This window comes from Lathyrus oleraceus, chromosome 1 (assembly GCF_024323335.1).
Source record: "Lathyrus oleraceus cultivar Zhongwan6 chromosome 1, CAAS_Psat_ZW6_1.0, whole genome shotgun sequence".
Taxonomy (NCBI): Eukaryota; Viridiplantae; Streptophyta; class Magnoliopsida; order Fabales; family Fabaceae; genus Lathyrus; species Lathyrus oleraceus.
The window spans coordinates 345,001,126-345,023,721 of NC_066579.1; the positions used below are offsets into that span (position 1 = coordinate 345,001,126).

At 34.2% G+C, this 22,596-nt stretch overlaps 2 protein-coding genes across 2 annotated transcripts; one reads left to right on the forward strand and one right to left on the reverse strand.

Annotated features, from left to right (window-relative positions):
- Window positions 1–11,014: 11,014 nt before the first annotated feature.
- Window positions 11,015–15,116, forward strand: LOC127135754 (uncharacterized). The gene is made up of 6 exons (XM_051062398.1): window positions 11,015–12,320; window positions 13,108–13,541; window positions 13,877–14,038; window positions 14,201–14,276; window positions 14,500–14,655; window positions 14,790–15,116. The coding sequence occupies exons 1-6, from the start codon at window positions 11,229–11,231 to the stop codon at window positions 14,937–14,939; spliced, it is 2,070 nt and encodes a 689-aa protein (XP_050918355.1). The 5' UTR covers window positions 11,015–11,228; the 3' UTR covers window positions 14,940–15,116.
- A 2,617-nt stretch (window positions 15,117–17,733) lies between these two features.
- Window positions 17,734–19,977, reverse strand: LOC127135763 (zinc finger CCCH domain-containing protein 3). Its single transcript, XM_051062407.1, has 3 exons — window positions 19,875–19,977; window positions 18,199–18,453; window positions 17,734–18,124 (listed from the first exon to the last, which is right to left on the reverse strand). The coding sequence occupies exons 2-3, from the start codon at window positions 18,391–18,393 to the stop codon at window positions 17,948–17,950; spliced, it is 372 nt and encodes a 123-aa protein (XP_050918364.1). The 5' UTR covers window positions 18,394–18,453; window positions 19,875–19,977; the 3' UTR covers window positions 17,734–17,947.
- Between the last annotated feature and the right edge of the window lie 2,619 nt (window positions 19,978–22,596).

Consider the following 22,596-nt stretch of genomic DNA (forward strand, 5'->3'; position numbering starts at 1 on the left):
TTGTGTGATCTGTTTTTCCTTCAGTGGGTATTCCCGATGGAATGGCTACTTGTGTTCTCCCCAGGTAGAGTTGCTTGTGCAGCCAGATTCTACGTGGATGATCTGTTCTCCCTCAGTGGGTTGTTCCCCAGCGGAGTTGTTTGAAGTTGCTTTCATAGCAATTCTTGCTTGTGCAGTGAGCTCTTGTTCCCCTGCAGATATTTTGGGATTTCTCCTCTCCCCAACAGATTTGTCTTTGTGGCTGTTTTTGCCTGTTGTGACTTTCTGTACTCCAGATGGGTTGATTGTTGATCCATTACTCAGAGATTTGGTGTTTCATGATATCTCTGATTTTCTGCCTCCCCGCAGATCTTTGCTTTTCAGCATGTGGATCTCCTGTAGATTGGCTTTCCAGTTGGTTTCTCCCCTGGAAGTATAGTACCGGGCGTTTGGTTCCTGGGCCTGTTTGTGTTAGATATGTCTGTTTTGTCAGCATTGATCAAACATAAATCACGCATATTCATGCATAATCAAAAATATTCGGATATTCATGTTGCATTTTTCGCCATATATCTCTTGTTTGTTGTCTCCTGCTATGGGTGATATAGATCTCTTTATAGATCTTCCCAAGCAGATGTCGGGTGTTTAAATCTCTCCATATAGAGTTAGCCCATAAGCAGAAAGTGTCTGTCTTTACTTCTGCAGTTCCCCATTGAGATATATCCTCGTGGATGACGGTTTCTTCCGTTTCCTCCTAACTCATATATTGGGATGGATCTTCCTATTGAGTTATATCCTCATAGAACGAGTCTTGATTCATTCTGTCTTTTCGGATCGACCCCGAATAGACCATTTGTCAGCTGTTTCTCGTGCTTCCCTGTGGAATAGATGAACAATTGCCCAGTAACCGACATTAATTCTTTTATCCCCAGCGGAACCTTTTTGGGCCTCTACCCAGTATTCGGTAGTTGTAAGTCCTATGTTCCTTCTTCTTGGCGGAATTTGTGGTTATATACCTTTTATTCCTCAGCAAGAGTTGGTGGTTTGTTATAAACCCTATTTTTGTTTCCCGTGCGGATTTGTGATTTCTTTCATCCCACGCGGAGTTGGTTTTCTACCCAGTATTCGGTGGATGTAAACCCTAATTCTTTTATCCTCGTCAGAGTTGTTGGCTACTACCCCGTATTCGGTAGTCGTAAGTCCTATTTCCTTTCCCCTAGCAGAGGTAACCTTTGTGGTTCGGTCTGATTGATGGTGGATTTGGTGTCGTTGTGGTTTTATTCCCAGCGGAGTTTGTGCCTCGTGGTACAAGTGGATAATTGCCGGTTGCTAGCAATTTTATCCCCTACTAGAGTTTTGGTATTCTACCCCGTATTCGGTAGATGTAAACCCTAATTTCTCCCCTTTGCAGAGTTAATCTTGTTGTTCATCCTAACCGATGATGGTTACTCTTGGTGGTTATCTTCGTTCAGTTTTGATGTTGATATTCCTCTCTTGCCTGTGGACTATTGCCGTATGCTAGCAATTGTATCCCCAGCAGTCTTCTGGATAATTGCCGTATGCTTGCAATTTTATCCCTTTTGAAGTCACCAGTGGGTCCTTTCACCGTTTGCTAGTGATTTGTTCCCCGGATTGTTGATTGTTTATCAATATATCCCCAGCTAGTCTTTGTGGATAATTGTTGTTTATGCAATTCATCCCCGGGTCATTGATTTTTGTATCAATGTATCCCCAGTTGAGTCGCTTTTCATTTACCCGTTTGCCTGATAATGATTGTTGCTCCCTTTGATTGGTCATCATTATATACCTAGTTTTGGTATCTCGATGCCTGTCTTTTCGGTCAATTTATCCTTTGTTAACCCTTATACCGGTTGTGGATAATCGTCCATGCGAGTATGTTATCCACGTTCTGACGGTAATGGATAATATATCTCATGCACTCTTCAGTCGAAGCCTTTTGTGTTTCCCTAGTCGAGTAAGATTCGTATTTCCTTTGTGGAATCGAATATTCTTTGTTGGATAATTGCCGGATGCTTGCAATTTATCCCTTTGAGTTGTCTTTCGTTTACCCGGATGCTTGGTATCAATTGTCTCTCTTTTTGGTTGGTCACCTATTATATACCCAGTAACCGGTATCTTTGGTGTCTCTTCCTTTTCGAGTATATTATTCACGTTCTGACGGTAATGAATAATATGTCTCATGCGCTCTTTGGTTGGAGTCCTTTGTTGATTTTCCCCAGTAGAGTAAGATTCGTATTCTTTGTAGAATCGAATATTCCATCCTTTAACCAGTTTATGTTCTGGATGATGAGTGTTTTGGCAGTAAAAACCAATTCACGTTTTCGAGTGTATTATCTACGTTCTGACGGTAATAGATAATATATCTCCTGCGAGTATTTTATCCATGTTCTGACGGTAATGGATATTATATCTCATGCACTCTTCGGGTTTGTGTCCCCAGTTGAGTAAGATTCGTCTTCCCGTTGTGGATTCGAATGTCCATCCTGTAAGCCGATTTGCTTTTTCAAGCCCTCCTTTCGGATGATGAGTGTTTTGGCAGTAAAAACCAATTCACGCCTTTGGTCGGTCACCTATTATATACCTCGGTATCCCTGGTGTTCCTTCCTTTCTGCTCCCTATTATAACCTTGGTCCCCCGTGGAGTCAGATTTTCCTGAGTTGATGTACCTTTTTCAGGTCTTTCTCAGATGTTTGGTTGATTGATATCTCTCACCCCTATACCGGTCTTAGATATTCATTCTTCCTGAGTTTGTTACCCTTATACCGGTAATACCTTATCTTGTTGCTTTTCCCCAGGAAAGTCTCTTTGTTAGACACTTCTCCAGTGGAATTCCTGTGGTGATTTTTACCCTTTGCAGTATTGGCGTTTTCCCCAATATATGCAATTTTCCCCGGCAGGAAGGTTCTTTGTGAATTGTTCCCTGGTCCGTTTCCGGATTTTTATCCGAAGTATCCCTTGTGGATAGTTTGAGTCAGCTTGTGTCTTTCCAATGGATGTGTTGTCCTTTGGAATTCGTCTTTTCCCCAGTTTGAGTTCTTTACTTCCCCAGTAAAGTCTCCAGTCTGATTTCTGTTTTCCCCGAATCAGATTCGTGTCCTGCTCACGCATTCTTTTTCTTTTTATCCCCAATAAGAGTCCCGTTTGAGTCTCTGTTCCTGGTGAGTGAATTACTCCGATGGATCGTCTTTTCTTCTTTGTGGACCCATATTCCCCACAGAGTTTGTTTCTTTTACATGCATACATTTGCATCATGAGGTCTCTTAGGGACCAAAATTTGTCTCATTACTGTTATTTAAGCCCATTCTACCATGTCGAGATGAAGATTTCTAAACTTCACTTCTCCGGGTAGAATGACCTTAAATAGGGGCATCTGTAAGACCCCAATTTTGTCCCTAAGATCCCTCATGGCATCATATCATATCATATCATTGCCTCAAGGATCATTGTGCACCCTGCCTCCCTCCTTGTGGGTGGGTTATCTTTTGAGAGTGGTTCTTGATCACCAAGCATGTTTTGCTTTTGTATATCATTGCTTTTCATTTGTTTACTAACCAAAAGTACAAAAATATTGTCATCTAACCTTGTTACTTGCAGATGAAGCAAATAGGTCAAGCCAGTCACAGGCAAGCATTGAACTACAGATGATGGCCATTCTGAAGAATTTGGGCACCATGATCATTCATCAAGAGTTCATATGAGTTGGGATATCATTTTGAATCAAGATCTCAAGTGGTAGAGGCTTGGATTTCATCAGAGCATAGTTAGGTCAGCTGAAACCCTAGAAAAGTCAACACAAGTCAACTGTGCATTCAACCATGGATTTGAAGGTGGGAGATGGTTTGAGAGGTCTCATTCATGTCCATACAAGCCTCATATAACATGTCAAACATCATCATTGGAGAATTTGAGGTCAGACAAAAAGTTTCCAAAAAATAGTAAGTGACCTGTAATTTCAAATTGCCAAAAATGGAAAGGTCTTCTCCTCAACTTTACATCATCAAGCACGCTTCAAATCAAATTTTGTCCAACATGAAAGTTGAAGATATTGCTCTCACCTTTCCAAAAAGTCCAAGAACATCCATTTCTAATTTGTGGTTGGCAAGTTATGATCAAATCATTGTCAAGGAATTTTGAACTTCAAGCTTGCATAACTTTTGAACCAAAAGGCCAATTCAAGTGGTTCTTTTTGGAGCATTTCACTCTTGATCTCTACTATCATAATCATGCATCACATTTCATTAAAACTCATCACAAAAATATTTCATTTTTCACTTGAATTAATTTGAATTTTTGGAGGGAAAATATCCATTTGAAAAATATGCATTATTTTTACTTCAAACCAATTACACTTGCCTCTAAACAGGTTTTAAATGCATTTTCAATCACAAATTCACACTGTTCCATTGCCTAGCATGTGCATGAGGGTATTTTGGCCAAATTGCATAAATCATTCCATTTCACTAATCCTTGGGGTTTTTGGCTAAACATGATTAAGAGCTTCATTAGTACATGATATATAAAGCTAATCCTAACAGAATTCATCAACAACAACTTCACAAACTCAGATCCAAATTTTTCATCTCAAATAGTCTCAACTTTTTTCATCAATTTTCTTCATCTCTTTTGCTTTGCCTTCGATCTGTTCATCATCTACATGTATAATTAGGAGTAGATTGAAGTTGGATCTTGAAGCATTCTTGAAGAATCGTGACTGTTGAAGCATTGCATCTCCCATGGCAGTTGAAGATTCCATCGAGATCAAGCATTGTTGAGCTATTCTCTTGCATCCATTCATTCACCTGAGCTTAGGAGAACATCTGTTTTTGCATTCCAGGCTTTGAATCCAGCAAATTAGCTTCTGCATCTTCAGTGAGGTTAGATTTCGACTTCCATGATTCTTGAAATTGTTGAATGCATCTTGTAGATCTTACATCATAGAGTATGCTGAGCTTTGGATCTCTTGATTTCATTAAGTATTGAGTTAGTTATCATGATTTGAAGTTTGATGATTGAAACTTGTTTTTGCTCGATTCTCTGAACATGTTTAGAATTAGATGAAATTGATGCTGGATTATTGATGTCTGATGCGAGATGATTCGAATGATGTATGTTTCATAAGTTTATGTGCAAGTTGGATCTTGGTGATGATGAACATGATGAATGCGCATGAATGTTCTAGGTTTTCATTTTCCAGAACTGGTTTGATCTGCCTTGGCCGTGTTTGCATGAAAAATCTTGTTAATGCTCATGTATTGGTCCACACAAGCACTCACGTGGCTGAATGATTGGTCCATATTCAAGTGCCTTGCCACATCACTTAATGAAACGGCGTGTTTCATTAAGTTGAGCGCCACTTTTAAATTCACACACGGTTCAAATCCGGACCAGCGCATTTCTCATTTTTGGCTTTTGTATTTTCTTCATTTATGCCTTACATGTTCATATGTCTTGTTCATTCTTTTTTTTTTAATTTTTCTCTCCATTAAAAAATCAATAACTCCAAAAATAATGATCCAAATCACATGAGGTTTTTTTCACAATGATCTTCATGATGTCTACTATTTTATGATGATTTTTCCATAATTTGTGCTCGGTTGGATTTTTAAATTGCCTAGGGTTTGTTCATGCTTATGTCTTCTTGCACCTTACTTGCTATTTTGGTTGTGAAATAATGATGCTTGATCTAATGAAGCTGAAAATTGACATGCATAATCTAGACACTTTGATGATAATTTTAGCTTTGAGTTTTCTATTTTTGCATTTCTGGTTTGTGAGATATGACATGATCATTGGAGGTGTGACAATGTGTATCACACCATTTCTTGTTCAACTTGCTGATTTTATTTACCATGCCATTTAATTTCCAAATGATCTGATTTTTTGCATGTTGATTATTCTGGATGTTAAGTTTGATCATGAATTTTTGTAGAATTTTTGGATCCATTTCCAATTTTTTTGAGATTTTCTTTTCTGATTGGTCAAGATTGGACTTTTGTTGAGTGTTGAATTTAGATGATTTGTGAAATTCTTGATGTTTATTGGATGAACTTGAAATTTTGCACATGTGTTCTAGACACTTTGAAGTTTGCTATGGCTTTGATTTGATTCATTTATCATGTGTAGATTCTGTTTTGTGCTTGTGTGAAGTTGGTGCATCAATTTGTGCTTCCTTTGAGCTTGTTTTGCCTTGCCTTGCCTTATGGATTTTATTTGACATGCTTCCACTTATCCAAATGACTTGAATTTTGGTGTGATGATCCTATGATGAATTCTGTTTAGCCATGATTTTTCTTGGGATTTATTGAATTGTTTTTGAGTTGATGTGGATTGATTCATTCTGTTTGGTTCTATGAGCTTCCAACTTGCATACATTGACATAATTTGTTTATGAAATGAAATTGGTTGATGCTTTTGATATGAGACCACTTGGATATTATTCTTAATTGATTAAACTTGATTCTTGTAAATTTTCATGTTCTGTTTTAAATTTTTTCCTCATCTTTGACCCTAGGCTTGGCCTAAGGGTTTGCCTCTCATGTTTGAAGCTTTGTTTCAGGTTGCACATGCAAGTTACACAATTGATGATGCCTCATCTTGAGAGCATTTGATATTTGCTTTTGATTACTAATGTGTGTTTTGTAGGTTGAAGTTGATTCAATTGGGATTGACTTGTGGCTTTTACCTTTGCCTATATTGGTTGGCTATTGCATTAACTGTTGGTTGACTGTCTGTACAGTATACTGATTTGTTTGATGTTTCCACAAGTACCTTAGTTGCTATAGTTCATTGTGAACTTGCTTTTGCTTTGCTTGATATCTTAAGCATTGAGGTATAACATCTCTTCTTCATGTAGTCTGGAAGACCTGGCTTGTTATGTGGCCAGGCACCTGTCTGAAGTCCTCCTTAAGAGGCAATGTTTGTGATTGTTTATCTTTGTCCCCAAGCAGGAAAAGTCCTTTTGATAAGGCAATTGGTAGATAGAAGAGATGTGTAGTCCATCTCCTACTATTCTGTGTGTCATCCCTTTGCTCACATTACATGTTGTAGCATTGTGGATCTTAACCCAAGATCTATAGAGTCATTAACTTGTGGAGAGAGTTCCAACTTTCTGAACTCCCACACCTTCTGATATTTAAAGCTCTCCCTGACCAGGGATAAGAGCAATGAGGCACACCCCTCATATCCTTTCATCTGCTTCACCTTAACCCTCAATGTTAAGGTTAAGAGCACCATTTACCCCATTCCAGTTGACTTTAAAGTCTAACCCTTGCTTGAGCCTAATTGCTTGGATATAGTGTGTGCTAAATGGCTTTGTTTGATTGATTGTTTGGCTCATCTGTACATGTTTGCTTGTTTGCCTTTGTGCATTTATCATCATTAATTGTTTATTATTGCATGATTATCATTTCATATCTTTGTGATCCATCTTTGATTGCCCATTGAGGAATCAACAGTAAGTCCATTCATTGGCCATTGTTCCTATGATTTGGAAGGGATTGAGTATAAGACCATTTCATTGGCCACTTATGTCCTCTTTGCTTAGTGCTTGTTTGTTTGTTGTATGTGAGGATACAATTGTAAGCCCATGTTGTTGGCATTTGTATTCCTATGATCATCCTTTGGAGATTAGAGTAAGCCCAGATAGATTGGCATCTGACATCCATGTTTTGTTTTATCTTTGAGGAGATTGGAGTAAGCCCATATATTGGCATCTGATATCCTTATCTGTTTGGTTCTTTGGAGATTGGTATAAGTCCAGTTGATTGGCATCCGGTATCCACCCTCTTTTGTTTTGTTTTGCTTTAGGAGGTTGGAATAAGTCCATTTATTGGCATCTGACATCCCTGTTTGTTTTAGGAGCCTGGTGTAAATCCATTTATTGGTATCCGGTATCCACCTTTGTTGTGAGATTGGTATAAGTCCAGTAATTGGCATCCGGTATCACTTGTTTTGCTTATCTGTTATTGCTCATTTGCCTATTCCTAAGGACACACTTGAATCATCTTCTATATGATCTCAAGAGGTGAACCTTTCTGAGAAGTTTTACACTCCTTTATCCATTCACCCTCTTTGTCCTAAACCTTTTCACATTATTAATTCAAAAACTTTGAACTATTGTGCAAACATCTTCATGTCTTTTCAAATTAGAAACCTGGACCCTAAGTCCTTGACTTTTCAAACTCCATTTCATAACACTTCTTTGAATCAATCCTAATCATACCTTGACCATATTTTGTGAATACTCATAATCAATTAACTTCACCCGTTCAATTGTTTTGTGGTTTTGTCCATTGTTAATATGTTTTCATACATTAGCCGTAGGTTTCAATTACCATAGTGGTTGATGTAAATCTTACCTTGTCCTTAGTGAGTTGATTGTAAGTCTTCCATACTTATTATAGGGTTAACCCCTCACTAGTATGTTGAAGCCGTCCTCGCATGGTGGATTGTTGATTCAGGTTGAGTTTTCTCCCATTGGTAATGAAAAGCCTTAGTGCTTGTGTTTTAAAACAAACCCATTGATATTTTGGAAATCTTTTAGCCGAACTACGACGTTTTGATCCTTGCCTTCCATGGAAGGTACGTAGGCAACGGGTTCATCCGTTCAAACACAAAAATAATAAAATTGTATATTCTTTTCTCATCTTCCCATTCATGTTTGCACAATATGTCATAAACAAATAAACATTTTTATACAACAAGTGTGAAAAGGGCTCCCTAGGAGTACCTAGGACGTTTTGGGTGCCTAACACCTTCCCATTGCGTAATTAACCCCTTACCCAGATTCTCTGATCTTTTCATTAGTTTTCTATGTGTAAAACTTCTTAGGCTTTTGTTCGCTTTTTAGCCATTCCTTAGGATAAATAAAAGTGCGGTGGCGACTCGATTCCTTGTATGCTTTGCTTTTGATTTAGTCAATAAATCATAAAGCGACGAATACACCGCTACAACGACCATTTTCTTTTTCTTTTAAGAGTTTTATCAATATTTTCCCATTCCTCTTTTGGAATAAATAAAGTTCGATGGCGACTCTGTTCGAACATCTTTCTCGCGAGTACACAAGCATCTCATGAATGATCATATTTTTTGAGACGCGACACTCCCATAATATGTGTGTGACCATCTTGATAAAACACTTAGTAATTTTATATGGAAAGGATCCAGAAACAAATGTATGCATATGGTTGGGTGGAATAAAATTACTAAAGTTAAGAAGAATGAAGTCTTGACGTAAAAATTACTAACAAAAAATATTGCTTTACTTGGTAAGCTGGTGTGTTCTTACACCTAGAAACCACATATGATCTCAATTTCTCTTAGAAAAATATCTCTATGGGTCTAATATTTTCCTTGCAAGAAATAGTAAAGGTTCACCCATTTGGAATGCTATAATTAAAACATTTAAAATGGTGGAGGATGGATTCCATTTCAAGTTTGGGAATGGTACAACTAATGTGTGGCATGAACCTTGGTTGCTAAAAGACCCTTTATGCCACATTGTGTCGTTCGTCCATGTTCAAGACACTGACCTTCAAATAAAAGATATTATTACTATTAAAGGAGTTAACCTGCAAAATCTTTACACCATGCTACCACGTGAAATTCGACACATAATTTCAAAAACTAAAATTCACATAGTAGACGATGTCAATGATAATTGGATCTGGTATCACTGTGCCTCAGATGTTAATTCAGAAAAGTCAGCGTATAGCTGGTTGAATCGTGAGAAGACAATTCTCCTCTTACTTACATATTCTTGTAATTGGTTATGGAAGTTTAATTAAAATCTCTACCAACATCTAGTTCTTCATTTGGTAAGTAATGCACCATGTGATCCTCACACAAACTATCTTAAATCATAGAGGTATCCCCCTAGACTATACTATTCCTATATGTGACAATGAACTTGAAATCTTGCTTCATTGTTTGTATAATTGTAATCAGACACAAGCTATATGAAACTTAATTGTGGGTCATAACTTCGATTTCTGCGAGGAGGATAACTTGATCTTCATTTGATCTCGTGATAACATTAACAAGTTTGACATTGTGATACTAATTACCATGTGGGTCATTTGGGGTACTAGAAATGAAATAAATCTTAGTTGATAATAATACACCTTTCATGGCTTCTTTGTCAAAAATCAAAGTTATGAATCACGATGTTACTCAAGCTTTCAAGGGCATGCATAAAGAGACTACTAACAGACAACTTCGCCTTATTAATTGGCAAATAGGCCAATCAGATTCACATATCCTTAATGTGGATGATAATGCTCAAACTAACCCGGGGATGACAAGCTTTGGTGGGCTAATTAGAAACTCCGTTTGAGAATTTGTGTGTGGCTTCGATAATAATATTGATTACTCGAATATTCTTCATGAAAAAAATTAGCATGATGCATGAGATTCAAATTTGTTGGGAGGAAGATTTTAAAGACATACTGTGTGCTATACAAATTCCATGCATATACTATTCACCTAATAAAGCACATAGATATTTATCACTATAAAAATGAGATAGCCACTATTAATAAATACATCCTTCTGTCATTATTATAATTTTTTTTTTTAAATTCTTTGAATAAACGATATATTTGGTCATAATTATTCAATGAATAATTTTTTGTTGTTGTTTTCTTATAATAGTAACCAAAAGGTATACTAGTACATGACTAAAGATTGAACATTCCAATTCTGTCACACCTTTAAAGAGAGACATAGATGCATTGATTATTTAATCAATCTTAAAACAATGTTTATTACTTATTAGTGATATGATAGTAATTGTTGTTGACCCTTCCGCATTTCCGCATTTGCTACTTGCAGCAGTCAACATGAAAGTTACTTATCATGGCAACCAATAATTTGTTCTTAATTTTTTTCTCATGTAAAAAAAAAACTCTTGTTGTTTAAAAATAATCAACATTTACTAGTATATTTTTGTTGTTGTTTACTACCGGCGGGAAAATGGACCCAAGGTCATCAGGTAAAGTAAAGTGTGCCAAGTAAGTTTCTCATCCGTCGTCTTACTCACTTACTTACAGTTACATCTCTCTCCACTATTTACATGTCGGTTACTTCAACCCTTCGCTATCCCTTTTCTCTCCACTATAAATACCCATTCTCCCTTTTTCCCTCCAAATCCCTTTGTTTACACTCTCATTCTAAACCCACTCCCATTTCCAAATCCTACTCTTCTTTTTTCTCCCTTCATCCCCCAAAAAATGGTTCCACCAACCAAAACAACCCCCAAACCAAACCGCATTCACCCTCTCACCCCCACTCAAACCACCGAATCTCCTCCCATTTTCTCCTCCGCCCCGCCGCGAAGACGCAGCCTCCGCCTCGCCTCCATTTCCATCTCCGAACCTCCCCAATCCCCAGCCGAATTAACCCCCAAACCCACCGCTAGGGTTTCCAAATCAAAAATCCAAAAACCGACCCCAACCGCTTCGGAATCCAAACCTAATCAACCAGTTGAAAGTTCCGTTAACTTGCGATCAGGAAAAAAAGTTGTTAAACGTGGAATCACTATCGCAAACGGAGATGAAGATGGTTCTGAAAACAACGCTACAAAAAAGAACAAAATGAACGATGAAGGGGAATCGAGTAAAAGAAGAGGAGAGAAAGGGAAGGAAACCGTTGTTGTTGATGAAAATGAAAACAATGAAGTATCCGAAATCGAGAACACTACTACTGAAGAGAAAAATGATGCATCGAATGTTATAGAACAACCTAGAAATTCTAACAACAGGGAAGAACGTGGTTTGAGGAGGAACATGGATCGATTCCGGAACATAGCGAGAGAGAACGCTTTTCGTTTTGCTCATTTTGTGAATGACGAAAGCGATGCTGATGATTTATCTCCGGAAAATGAACTGGAGAAGAATGAGATTGAAGATTGGCCTGGTCCTTTTTCGACGGCTATGAAAATCATTAGGGATAGGGAGAAGAAAGGGATTCATTTTCAAGCTGGCTCTGATTCTATACAGAAGAGTTTGATTGATTCAATAAAGTGGAATCCGAAAACAAATGTGGAGAAGTTACATGGGACATTTTCTGCTCCGTCGTTGCAGGAACTTTGCATTCGGATTCTTGCTAAGAATGTTGATGCGGTTGTTTCGCTTGAGAGTGTGCCTGATGATTTGAGGCATAGGCTTAGTCAGTTGCTGTGTGATTCACGGAGAATTAATTACCACTTTTTTGAACTTCTTGTTGGTGGAACTCCAACGGAGATTCGGCTTAGAAATTGCTCGTGGTTGTCGGAGGAACATTTTACCAAGTGCTTTCAAGCTAGTGACACTTCTAATTTGGTGGTAGGTTGTTTAAACCTGGTTGATAGCTTTTATTGTTTACTGTGATTTTTTTGTTTCTTGTAATTTTATTGAACAGTTGTGAAGAGGGTTTTAAATTTCAGTCACAGTTAAATATGACTAATACATCTTCAATTGTAGTTGTAGTGTCATCTACAACATTGATTTATTGGCCGAATTGCAGTTGCGAACTTTTCTTTAAAGCCCTTGTAGTGATATTAATAGATTGAATTTAGATTACCTTTGGCTTTTAGGTGTTTTTCACTTTTAGATGAATATGTTTATAACTGAATAACCCATTATAAGTTTACAAGCATGTGTATGTGGTTTTAAATTGTTTGATAGCTTTGATTGTGTCTTGTAATTTTGTTGAATTGGTGAGAGTAGGGTTTTAAATTGAGATTACAGTTAAAGTTCGGCAATACCCACCTCTATTGTAGTTGCTTCAACATCGGCCACAACCTTGATGTAAATGCCAAATTGCAGTAGCTTTAACACCCTTGTGGTGGTGATATTCATAGATTGAGTTTGGGTTAACTTTGGGCTTTAGATGATTTTAACTTTTAGATGAAACAAAACATTGACTATTCTTTAGGACTGTCTCCTTGATGTGGATCTTTGTTTTCTTTAAATGTTGTTTCTTGCTTTTTCTCAGTTTTACAGGGTAACCTTTTGTATTTTATATTTTCTGTTTGCTCTCTGAAGATAATTAGCTTCAGGCTAGCTTTCTTGTTTTGAAATATTTGATTATCTGGATTCTAGTTATTTATCTATTCAAGTTTTGAAATAGGTACTGCAACTTGATCTGTGTGGGCGATGTTTGCCGGATTATGTGGTAGTTGTTACTTTAGCACGGTCCCCAAAGCAGCTGCCTAAATTAACTAGTCTATCTCTCAGAGGTGCATGCCGACTCTCAGATGGGGGATTGCGTGCACTTGTTTCTTCTACTCCAACACTTAGATCAATAAATCTTAGCATGTGCTCCCTTCTCACTTCTGCTAGTCTTTATATTTTGGCTGAATCATTAAAATCTCTTTTGAAAGAGTTGTACCTTGATCATTGCCATGGCATTGATGCTGCACTAATTGTGCCAGCACTAGTGGAGCTTGAACATTTAGAAGTGTTGTCAGTGGCTGGCATTCCAACTGTTAGCGATACATTTGTCAAGGATTACATTGTTGCACGTGGTCACGACATGAAAGAGCTAATTCTGAAGGATTGCATGTAAGTATCATTGTAGCAGTGTGTTTCATTACTAAAATCTCCTCTAAAGATACTCATAAAAGTAATTTCTTAATTCTTAGACAATTTCATTTTAAAAAGTTGGTAGATAAATTTCCAGTCAGAGATTTTTTTTACCTAATTTGGTATTTATGTTAAATCCAATTATTGTCCTTTTTTAACTGTTGATCATTCTATGAACGTGGGTTGCTGATTATTTGTGAATTTCTTAGTCCTTTCAAAATTAATATTTTACCCAAATTGTAGGCTCCTTATTTTCTTTCTTTCTCAAAAGATATTTATCATTAAGCTTGTTGATTATATTATTTGATATGCAGAAACTTGACTGATGCATCAATAAAAGTCATTGCTGAACACTGTCCGGGAATATGTGGACTTGATTTATCAAATGTGTGCAAATTAACAGATATGTCCATGGGATATCTTACAAATGGCTGTCATGTACTTCATTCACTGAAGCTTTGCCGTAACTCATTCAGGTGATGGGCTCAGAGGGTCTTTTGTCTATCTTATACATTATCCTGTTTTGTGAGAACTCTCTGATTGATTCCCTATTCAAATCTTACGTTAGTTCTTACTGCATCTAACCTTGATATCGCCCAATAAATGAATAAACTAACCTAACTTTTTCGGCATTACAGTGACGAAGCAATTGCTGCATTTGTGGAGACTAATGGAGAGTCTTTGAAAGAACTATCACTTAATAATGTTAAAAAGGTACCTTGTTTATCTGCCTCCTTAATTCTCTCCGTTCCATGAATCAAGACGATACTATATTTGTATTTTTTTGAAATTATATTGATCGAGGAAGCTTTGATTATAATTTTAGATAGTTGAGGCTGCTCAATATCTCTTTTATTTGGTCATCTAATTGAGGGCCTGCTCATTCGGATTTATGTTCTTTTGCTTTCTGACTGCCTCATTATTTGATTTATTACAGGTTGGCTACCACACAACCTTATCACTTGCAAGCCATGCAAAAAAACTGCATAGTCTAGATGTATCTTGGTGCCGAAATTTGACTGACAACACATTAGGTTTGATAGTGGACAGTTGCTTATCACTGAGATTACTTAAACTTTTTGGATGTACTCAGGTATTGCATCAGAGCTCACCTTGAAAACTCGTATCAATAGTTTCTATTATATTGTGATCGTATGTTATTGTATAAAATAGTGCAAGTCTATGATTAACAAAGCCTTAATGAAGATATGTTTCATACTGCTGCAGGTAACAGATGTTTTTCTGAAGGGCCACTCAAACTCTCAGGTCCAGATAATTGGTATAAAAATGACTTCTGTTTTACAACATGTCAAAGTGCCTGATCCTCATCAAGGCGCGTTGAATTTTTCATCTGTCTCCGTAGACTTGGCTGCATAGATTTTGCATATAAACTAGTTACAGTGGCTAATATTTCTATGCCACTCAAACACTTTTGCTAACATTCCTCAACTTTGGAGAGGATTTTACTTTTTGAGTTTTGACATCTGATGGTGAAGTTTTAAAATATGTGAATGAACAATTATAAAATCATTATTAAATCAAAATTTAAATGCATTTTTTGTCTTTTTATTTAGGTGTTTTTAACTTTTTCGTTCTCTATTTTAAAGTCAAAATAGTGAAATGGTCAAAAGGATTTTGACAAATGGGACTTGTTGACAACTGTGGTCGAAATTGCAATCGGATAAGAATTAAAGAGTTGAGGAATGTAAAATTCAAAGTTTCAAGACGTTTTCTATTTAATCGAATGAAGTGTAAATGGATAAGATCAATCGATTATTATAAGACATGTGAAAGCTTGTTGATCGATTATTTCAAGACATGTGAAAACTTGTCGAAGACGAAGATAGCATGAGATTGAAGATGTGGAATGTTATTTATAGTCGATCTAATGTAATAATATTATTACTTGTTTTTTTAAGGTGTTTTTTAAAGAGTTTTTTTTATTAAATAATGCAATAATACCATTATTAAGGAGTTTTCAAAAATCATTTTAAAAATATAAAGGTAAAATCATTTAATTTAATATTAACTTTGATTATTTTTCTAAAATAAATTCTTATAATTTATTGAAGTATTTTTATGGGTTATTAATTCATATATTTTAAAGTTGAAAACAATAAATATTTTATTAAATAATATAATAATATTATTACTTGGTTTTTTAAGGTTGTATTTTTTAAGGATTTATTAAATAATACAATAGTACCATTATTAAGGAGTTTTTAAAAAATAATTTTAAAAATGTAAAGTTAAAATCATTTAATTTAATATTAACTTTGACTATTTTCCTAAAATAAGTTCTTATAATTTATTGAAGAATTTTTTTCGGTTATTAATTCACATATTTTAAAGTTGGAAACAATAAATATTTTTTTAAATAATATAATAATATTATTACTTGTTTTTTTAAGGTTGTATTTTATAAGGAGTTTTTTTTTATTAAATAATGCAATAAGACCATTATTAAGGAGTTTTCAAAAAATCATTTTAAAAATATAAAGGTAAAATCATTTAATTTAATATTAACTTTGATTATTTTTCTAAAATAAATTCTTATAATTTATTGAAGTATTTTTATGGGTTATTAATTCATATATTTTAAAGTTGAAAACAATAAATATTTTATTAAATAATATAATAATATTATTACTTGTTTTTTTAAGGTTGTATTTTTTAAGGATTTATTAAATAATACAATAGTACCATTATTAAGGAGTTTTTAAAAAAAAAATTTAAAAATGTAAAGTTAAAATCATTTAATTTAATACTAACTTTGACTATTTTCCTAAAATAAGTTCTTATAATTTATTGAAGAATGTTTTTCGGTTATTAATTCACATATTTTAAAGTTGGAAACAATAAATATTTTTTTAAATAATATAATAATATTATTACTTGTTTTTTTAAGGTTGTATTTTATAAGGAGTTTTTTTTTATTAAATAATGCAATAAGACCTAGGAGTTTTCAAAAAATCATTTTAAAAATGTAAAGATAAAATCATTTAATTTAATATAACTTTATTATTTTCCTAAAATAAATTCTTATAATTTATAGAAGTATTTTTTATTGGTTACTAATTAGCATATTTTAAAGTTGGAAACAATAAATATTTTATTAAATAATGTGATAATATTATTACTTGTTTTTTTTAAGGTTAAATTTTTAAAGATATTTTTTATTAAATAATGCAATAATACCACATTATTAAGGAGTTTTTAAAAAAATCATTTTAAATATGTAAAGATAAAATCATTTAATTTAATATAACTTTATTATTTTCCTAAAATAAATTCTTATAATTTATTGAAGTTTAGCATATTTTAAAATTGGAAACAATAAATATTTTATTAAATAATGTCATAAATTACTTGTTTTTTTTTAAGGTTAAATTTTTTAAGGATATTTTTTATTAAATAATGCAATCATACTATTATGAAGGAGTTTTCAAAAAATCATTTTAAAAATGTAAAGATAAAATCATTTAATTTAATATAACTTTATTATTTTCCTAAGATAAAATCTTATAATTTATTGAAGTATTTTTTATTGATTATTAATTCACATATTTTAAAGTTGGAAACAATAAATATTTTATTTATTACTTGTTTTTTTAAGGTTGTACATTAAGGATTTTTCAAAAAATCATTTTAAAATGTAATGATTTTTTCTAAAATAAATTCTTAAATATTTTTTTCATGTTTAAAATATGTTATTGTTAAACTTTTAATATTTAAAATTGTTTTTTATTATTTCTCATGAAAATCATTTTTGTGTAATAATAAAATCACTTCTTACTAAATTTGCAATGGACCGATTTTATTATGTATGACTTTAATATTATTTATATTTTATATTAACAGAACTTTTCCAAAATATAATACTTCCAGACATTTTATATTGTAGTTCAGTTACTAGTTTTAAAAATTACTAGATTTAAAAAACAATTCAGGTAATGGATTTAACAGAAGGGATTTGGGGAATTGCAGTCAGGGTAACCGTTTACATAATTGCATTTAAAAATCCCTCTGGTTTGAGGATTTGTAATTCAGATGACTAGTTTTAAAAACATATCAGGTAATGGATTTCACAGAACTCTTTTCTACAATTGCAATTCAGATAACCACTAAAAACACCTGGAGTTCAGATAACTGAATTTAAAAAGCTAATCAGTTAGATAAAAAGTTCAGTTATCTAGGTTTATAAAGGAAACCAGTTTTAAAAACAGTTCAGATATATGGATTTGTAAACCAGTTAAAGAAACAGTTCAAATATCCGGACTTGAGAACCAGTTTTTAAAACAGTTCAAATATCCGGATTTGAGAACCAATTTTAAGAACAGATATCCGGATTTGAGAACCAGTTTTAAAAACATAGAATTACAAATCTACCCCCAGTCGACAAAGGGAGTGTAGGGGTATCCACCTTCAGGCGGAGGTTGCAACGACGGAGGCAAATTGCCGAACGACACTCCTACATTCCCTGGTGGCGCGGTTGTGATTGGTTGCTGTTGCTGCGTATTGGGATGAAAATATTTGCAAGAATCTCCGTAACGACAAAATCCCTAAACGTAAGGAGAGTAAATCAAATTACAAAATTGATTGAGAGTTAATTACGATTGATTGATGATAGAAGTACCTTGTTGACGAAGTGAAAGCAGAAGGGTTGATTAGGTTGGTGTGGAATAGGGTTGTGGTGTTGGGGTTTGAAGGAATCGTACCAACGTGCTTTGGCTTGTTTGTGTTGACTGCCTGCGGCGTGGCGTTTCCGATCCGACGGTGTGTCTTGAAATTGCTTTTCGCAATATTCGCAGAAATACTTCTTTATCGCCATTTTCTCTTCCTTACTCCCTTTCTCTACGCCACGCCCCCCACTCTTCAAAAACTACCTTTTCTTTGGGTGAAAATGTGAAATTCAAAATTCATGTTAATGTATATTTTGACCCATAATAATAATAATAATAATAATAATAATAATAATAATAATATAACAGTTGTTTTCAGGCAATTAAATAAGGTGCATATGTTTTTAATTTTATTGATGAATGTAATCGTGAAATACTTTTACTCAATTAATTTATATTTAAAAAAAATAATCTAAAACAATCAACTTTTCAGTTATCCAGACTTGAGAACCAGTTTTAAAAACAGTTCGGATAACCGGATTTGATAACCAGTTTTAAAAACAGTTCGGTTAACTGGATTTGAGAACCAGTTTAAAAAACAGTTCATATAACTGGATTTGTGAACCAGTTTAAGAAACAATACAGATAACTGGATTTGAAAACCAGTTCAAGAAACAGTTCAGATAACAGGATTTTAGAACCAGTTTTAGAAACAATTCGGTTAACTGGATTTGAGAACCAGTTTTAGAAACAGTTCGGCTAACTGGATTTGAGAACCAGTTTAAGAAACAATTCAGATAACTGGATTTCAAAACAATTCAGATGACTGGATTTCAAATCCAGTTCAAGAAACAGTTCAGATAACTGGAATTCAAAATCAGTTCAAGAAACAGTTCAGATAACTGGATTAGATAACCAGTTCTAAAAACAGTTCGGTTAACTGGATTTGATAACCAGTTCTAGAAACAGTTCAGGTAACTGGATTTGTGAACCAGTTTAAGAAACAATACAGATAACTGGATTTGATAACCAGTTCAAGAAACAGTTCAGGTAACTGGATTTGTGAACCATGTTAAGAAATACAGATAACTGGATTTGAAAACCAGTTCAAGAAACAGTTCAGATAACTGGATTTGTGAACCAGTTTAAGAAATACAGATAACTGGATTTGAAAACCAGTTCAAGAAACAGTTCAGATAACTGGATTTTAGAACCAGTTTTAGAAACAATTCAGTTAACTGGATTTGATAACCAGTTTTAGAAACAGTTCGGTTAACTGGATTTGTGAACCAGTTTAAGAAACAATTCAGATAACTGGATTTCAAAACCAGTTCAAGAAACAATTCAGATAACTGGATTTCAAAACCAGTTCAAGAAACAGTTCAGATAACTGGATTTGAGAACCAAACTAGTTAACCGGGGTTTACAACCAATCCAACTGGTTTGAAATCAAAACCTGTTTGAATAACTGGGTCAGTTCAGATTTGGTTCAAAGAACAAGATTAGTTCAAATAATTGGTTTAAAGAACCGACCCGTTTTTAAGACAGAACTGGTTTTAATTTCTGACGAGTTTGTATAACTGGTTTTTTAAGAACTGAGTTTAAAAACCAGTACAGTTTTAAGAACATTTTCTGAATAAAATCAAAAACACATCTCAGTTCCAAAATCAAAAGAATAAGAAAGGCTTACATGTTACAAGGGGAACTTTGAATGAAAAGCGCGGACTCAAAGAAAATCAATATTCATAGAGAAAATGAAACGGCTCCGAAATCACGAGTTGCGCTATGGTTGTGTTTGGGATTAATAGGGTTTGGTGTGCGTTTTATTTGTAATAGCCGTCCGTGATGTTGAGAAGCTTTAAAGTTGTTGAAATTGAAATTACGGCCTTGCCCTTACTTGTTACCGCTGATTTCTATCATTTTTGTTCCATGATTTTAGGGTGGGTCATGGTTTTATTTAAAGTTAGGGATTCTTATTTATTCACTAATACTATGTGTTTAGCTTCTCACGATTTGTGCCGTTAATACACAAAATAAAACTCATACACAATTGCAGGGATGATTTTGCCATAATCATTATAATTCTTTTTTATTCTCATCATTTATTTATTATTAAAATGAAATATATTTTATTTTATTTAAATAACTTTTTGGATAAAATATAATTTATATATTTTATTTTATCTTATTTAGTTAAATTTTTTTAGAAGAATCAAAGACAATGTATATTATTTTATTTTATTTAATTAATTTTGTATAGAAGAATCAAATATAATTTATATATTTTATTTTGTCTCAATTCAATTTATCTTTTTTTTTATTTGTTATTTTTTTGTCTGTAGGTTAATATCGAGATTCATTTTAATTCATAAATTAAAAAAAAAATATATTATATTAATTTGTTAACTCTTCAAAATGTATTGTTAGTTTTAGGCGTACATCATTGAAATCACCATCGAATAAGTGAATCAGCGGTTCTGAAGTGTTGAATTTCATTATGAAGAAATTGAAACCCTAAAATCATTATAGATAAACGGAAGAAACATAGAGTTAGATTGTATCGTTAGCATCAACAAGCTTTACTTAGGCTTTTAAAGTTTGATGTATACATAAATCCATCATCACTTCATATCACTCATTTTTCATCTACCGGCATAGCTTTGTGGCTTACATCTTACTTTATGTTGATGACATTACCTCATCGCCTCCTCCCATGACCTTCGTGAATCTATCATGACATTTCTTTCCTTTGAGTTCGATATGAAGGATTTTGGTTCACTGATTTACTTCCTGGGCATTGTCGTGACCATACATGTTGGTAGAGTTTTTCTCAGTTTAGGGAGATAACCACTTAAACATGGAAATAGATGAACCAAACACTCAACCTATTATTACTATTTCTTCTTTATCGCTTCCTAAACCCTGTAAAAAGACAAGTTCTCATAAAATAGAAAACCTTATTGAGTATTCTCATGTTCCAGAAGATACTCAAATTTACGAAACAATACCCCTCTATTAAGTCCATACAACATCTTCAAAATATAAAGTGTTACCAGATCCATCATAAATCTTATCTCTACAAACCGCCTTCATATAAAAGAATACGTCTATCTATACTAGACCAATATAGCCTAAACCAAGAGCAGTACGTAGATCTGGAGATTCCCTAGTATCTCATAAACCACTAGAAGACTAAAGGATATACAACCTTACACTTTAGGGTTGTCAGGCTTATCCTTTCTCTCCATGGAAGGAAGAACCAACCTGTCTTTTGCAAAATCTGGACTCAAGCTACCGCCACTATGAAAACACAATGATAGGAGTTGTTCTAACCACATTTCATGCAGGAAGTGTTGTCCTCATCATTTTCCCAAACTATAACGTAAGTCTTAATGATAATACTTTATCCATAAGACTAAAAGTACAGGTCCAAATCACCGGATCTGATCAAGTGCCAGAAGCCATTTTAGCCACCCTGCATCACTAGATAATATATCACTTTCAAAATCACTCAATAGATCTACCTCTCTCAGGATGCTCTTCTGATTCACTATTGGTTGTCACCTACAAAGAAGAAAACATACCTTATATAGTTCAAATTCCGAGAAGGATCACAAGGGAATAATTAACTCAACTAATTCCCCTTGAATGGATAACTAACTACGAGAGACTCAATGTTGACAGAAGACTAATCCAATCCCAAGAGGCTACTTTCAGAAGACGGTCAAGACGATTTTCAAGAAGCCATGTGAAGTGTCGAGCTCAATGTTTATGATCTTATAGACAATGATGATCCAACAAGTTCTCAAATAAGACTAGTGTCTTGTTTATGCTGTTTGAGTATAGGGAAAACCACTCTACACTGATAAAATAGATGGCCACTTCATCTGGGATGTTGATCCAACATGATGTGATCGAGATTGTGACTGTTGGATGCACGACAATGATATTGATTGAGACATCATTCTTCCCAAAACAAAGAAAAAGGGAAGGTGTAAACCCTTTCCACCTCCTCAAAAGAGGTCTGATCCAGACAATGGTCCATGGATAGGAATCCATGGTAAAAAGAAACCCCTATCTATCTACGAGGAAGGACTTAAAATTCTCAAGAAAGAAGGATTGTTACCACATGATATCTGACTCTTGCTACATGGTCACCGACAGGCCAAAAACCTGATTTTTATTAACCACAATCTTGAATCTATGATCTTTGTTAGCATGTGTTGATTATGCATGAATGATGCACGTGAATGAGTCATGAATGAGTCTCAAGTTATAAATTATATGAGAAGCAAAAATGGAGGGCAAATTTTTGGGGTACAACACTACCATAAGCTTGAAAAGACTCTAAAATCCACAATTGAAATACATGCACACAAAGATCAAAATTACTTTTATTTGGTTATAATGTG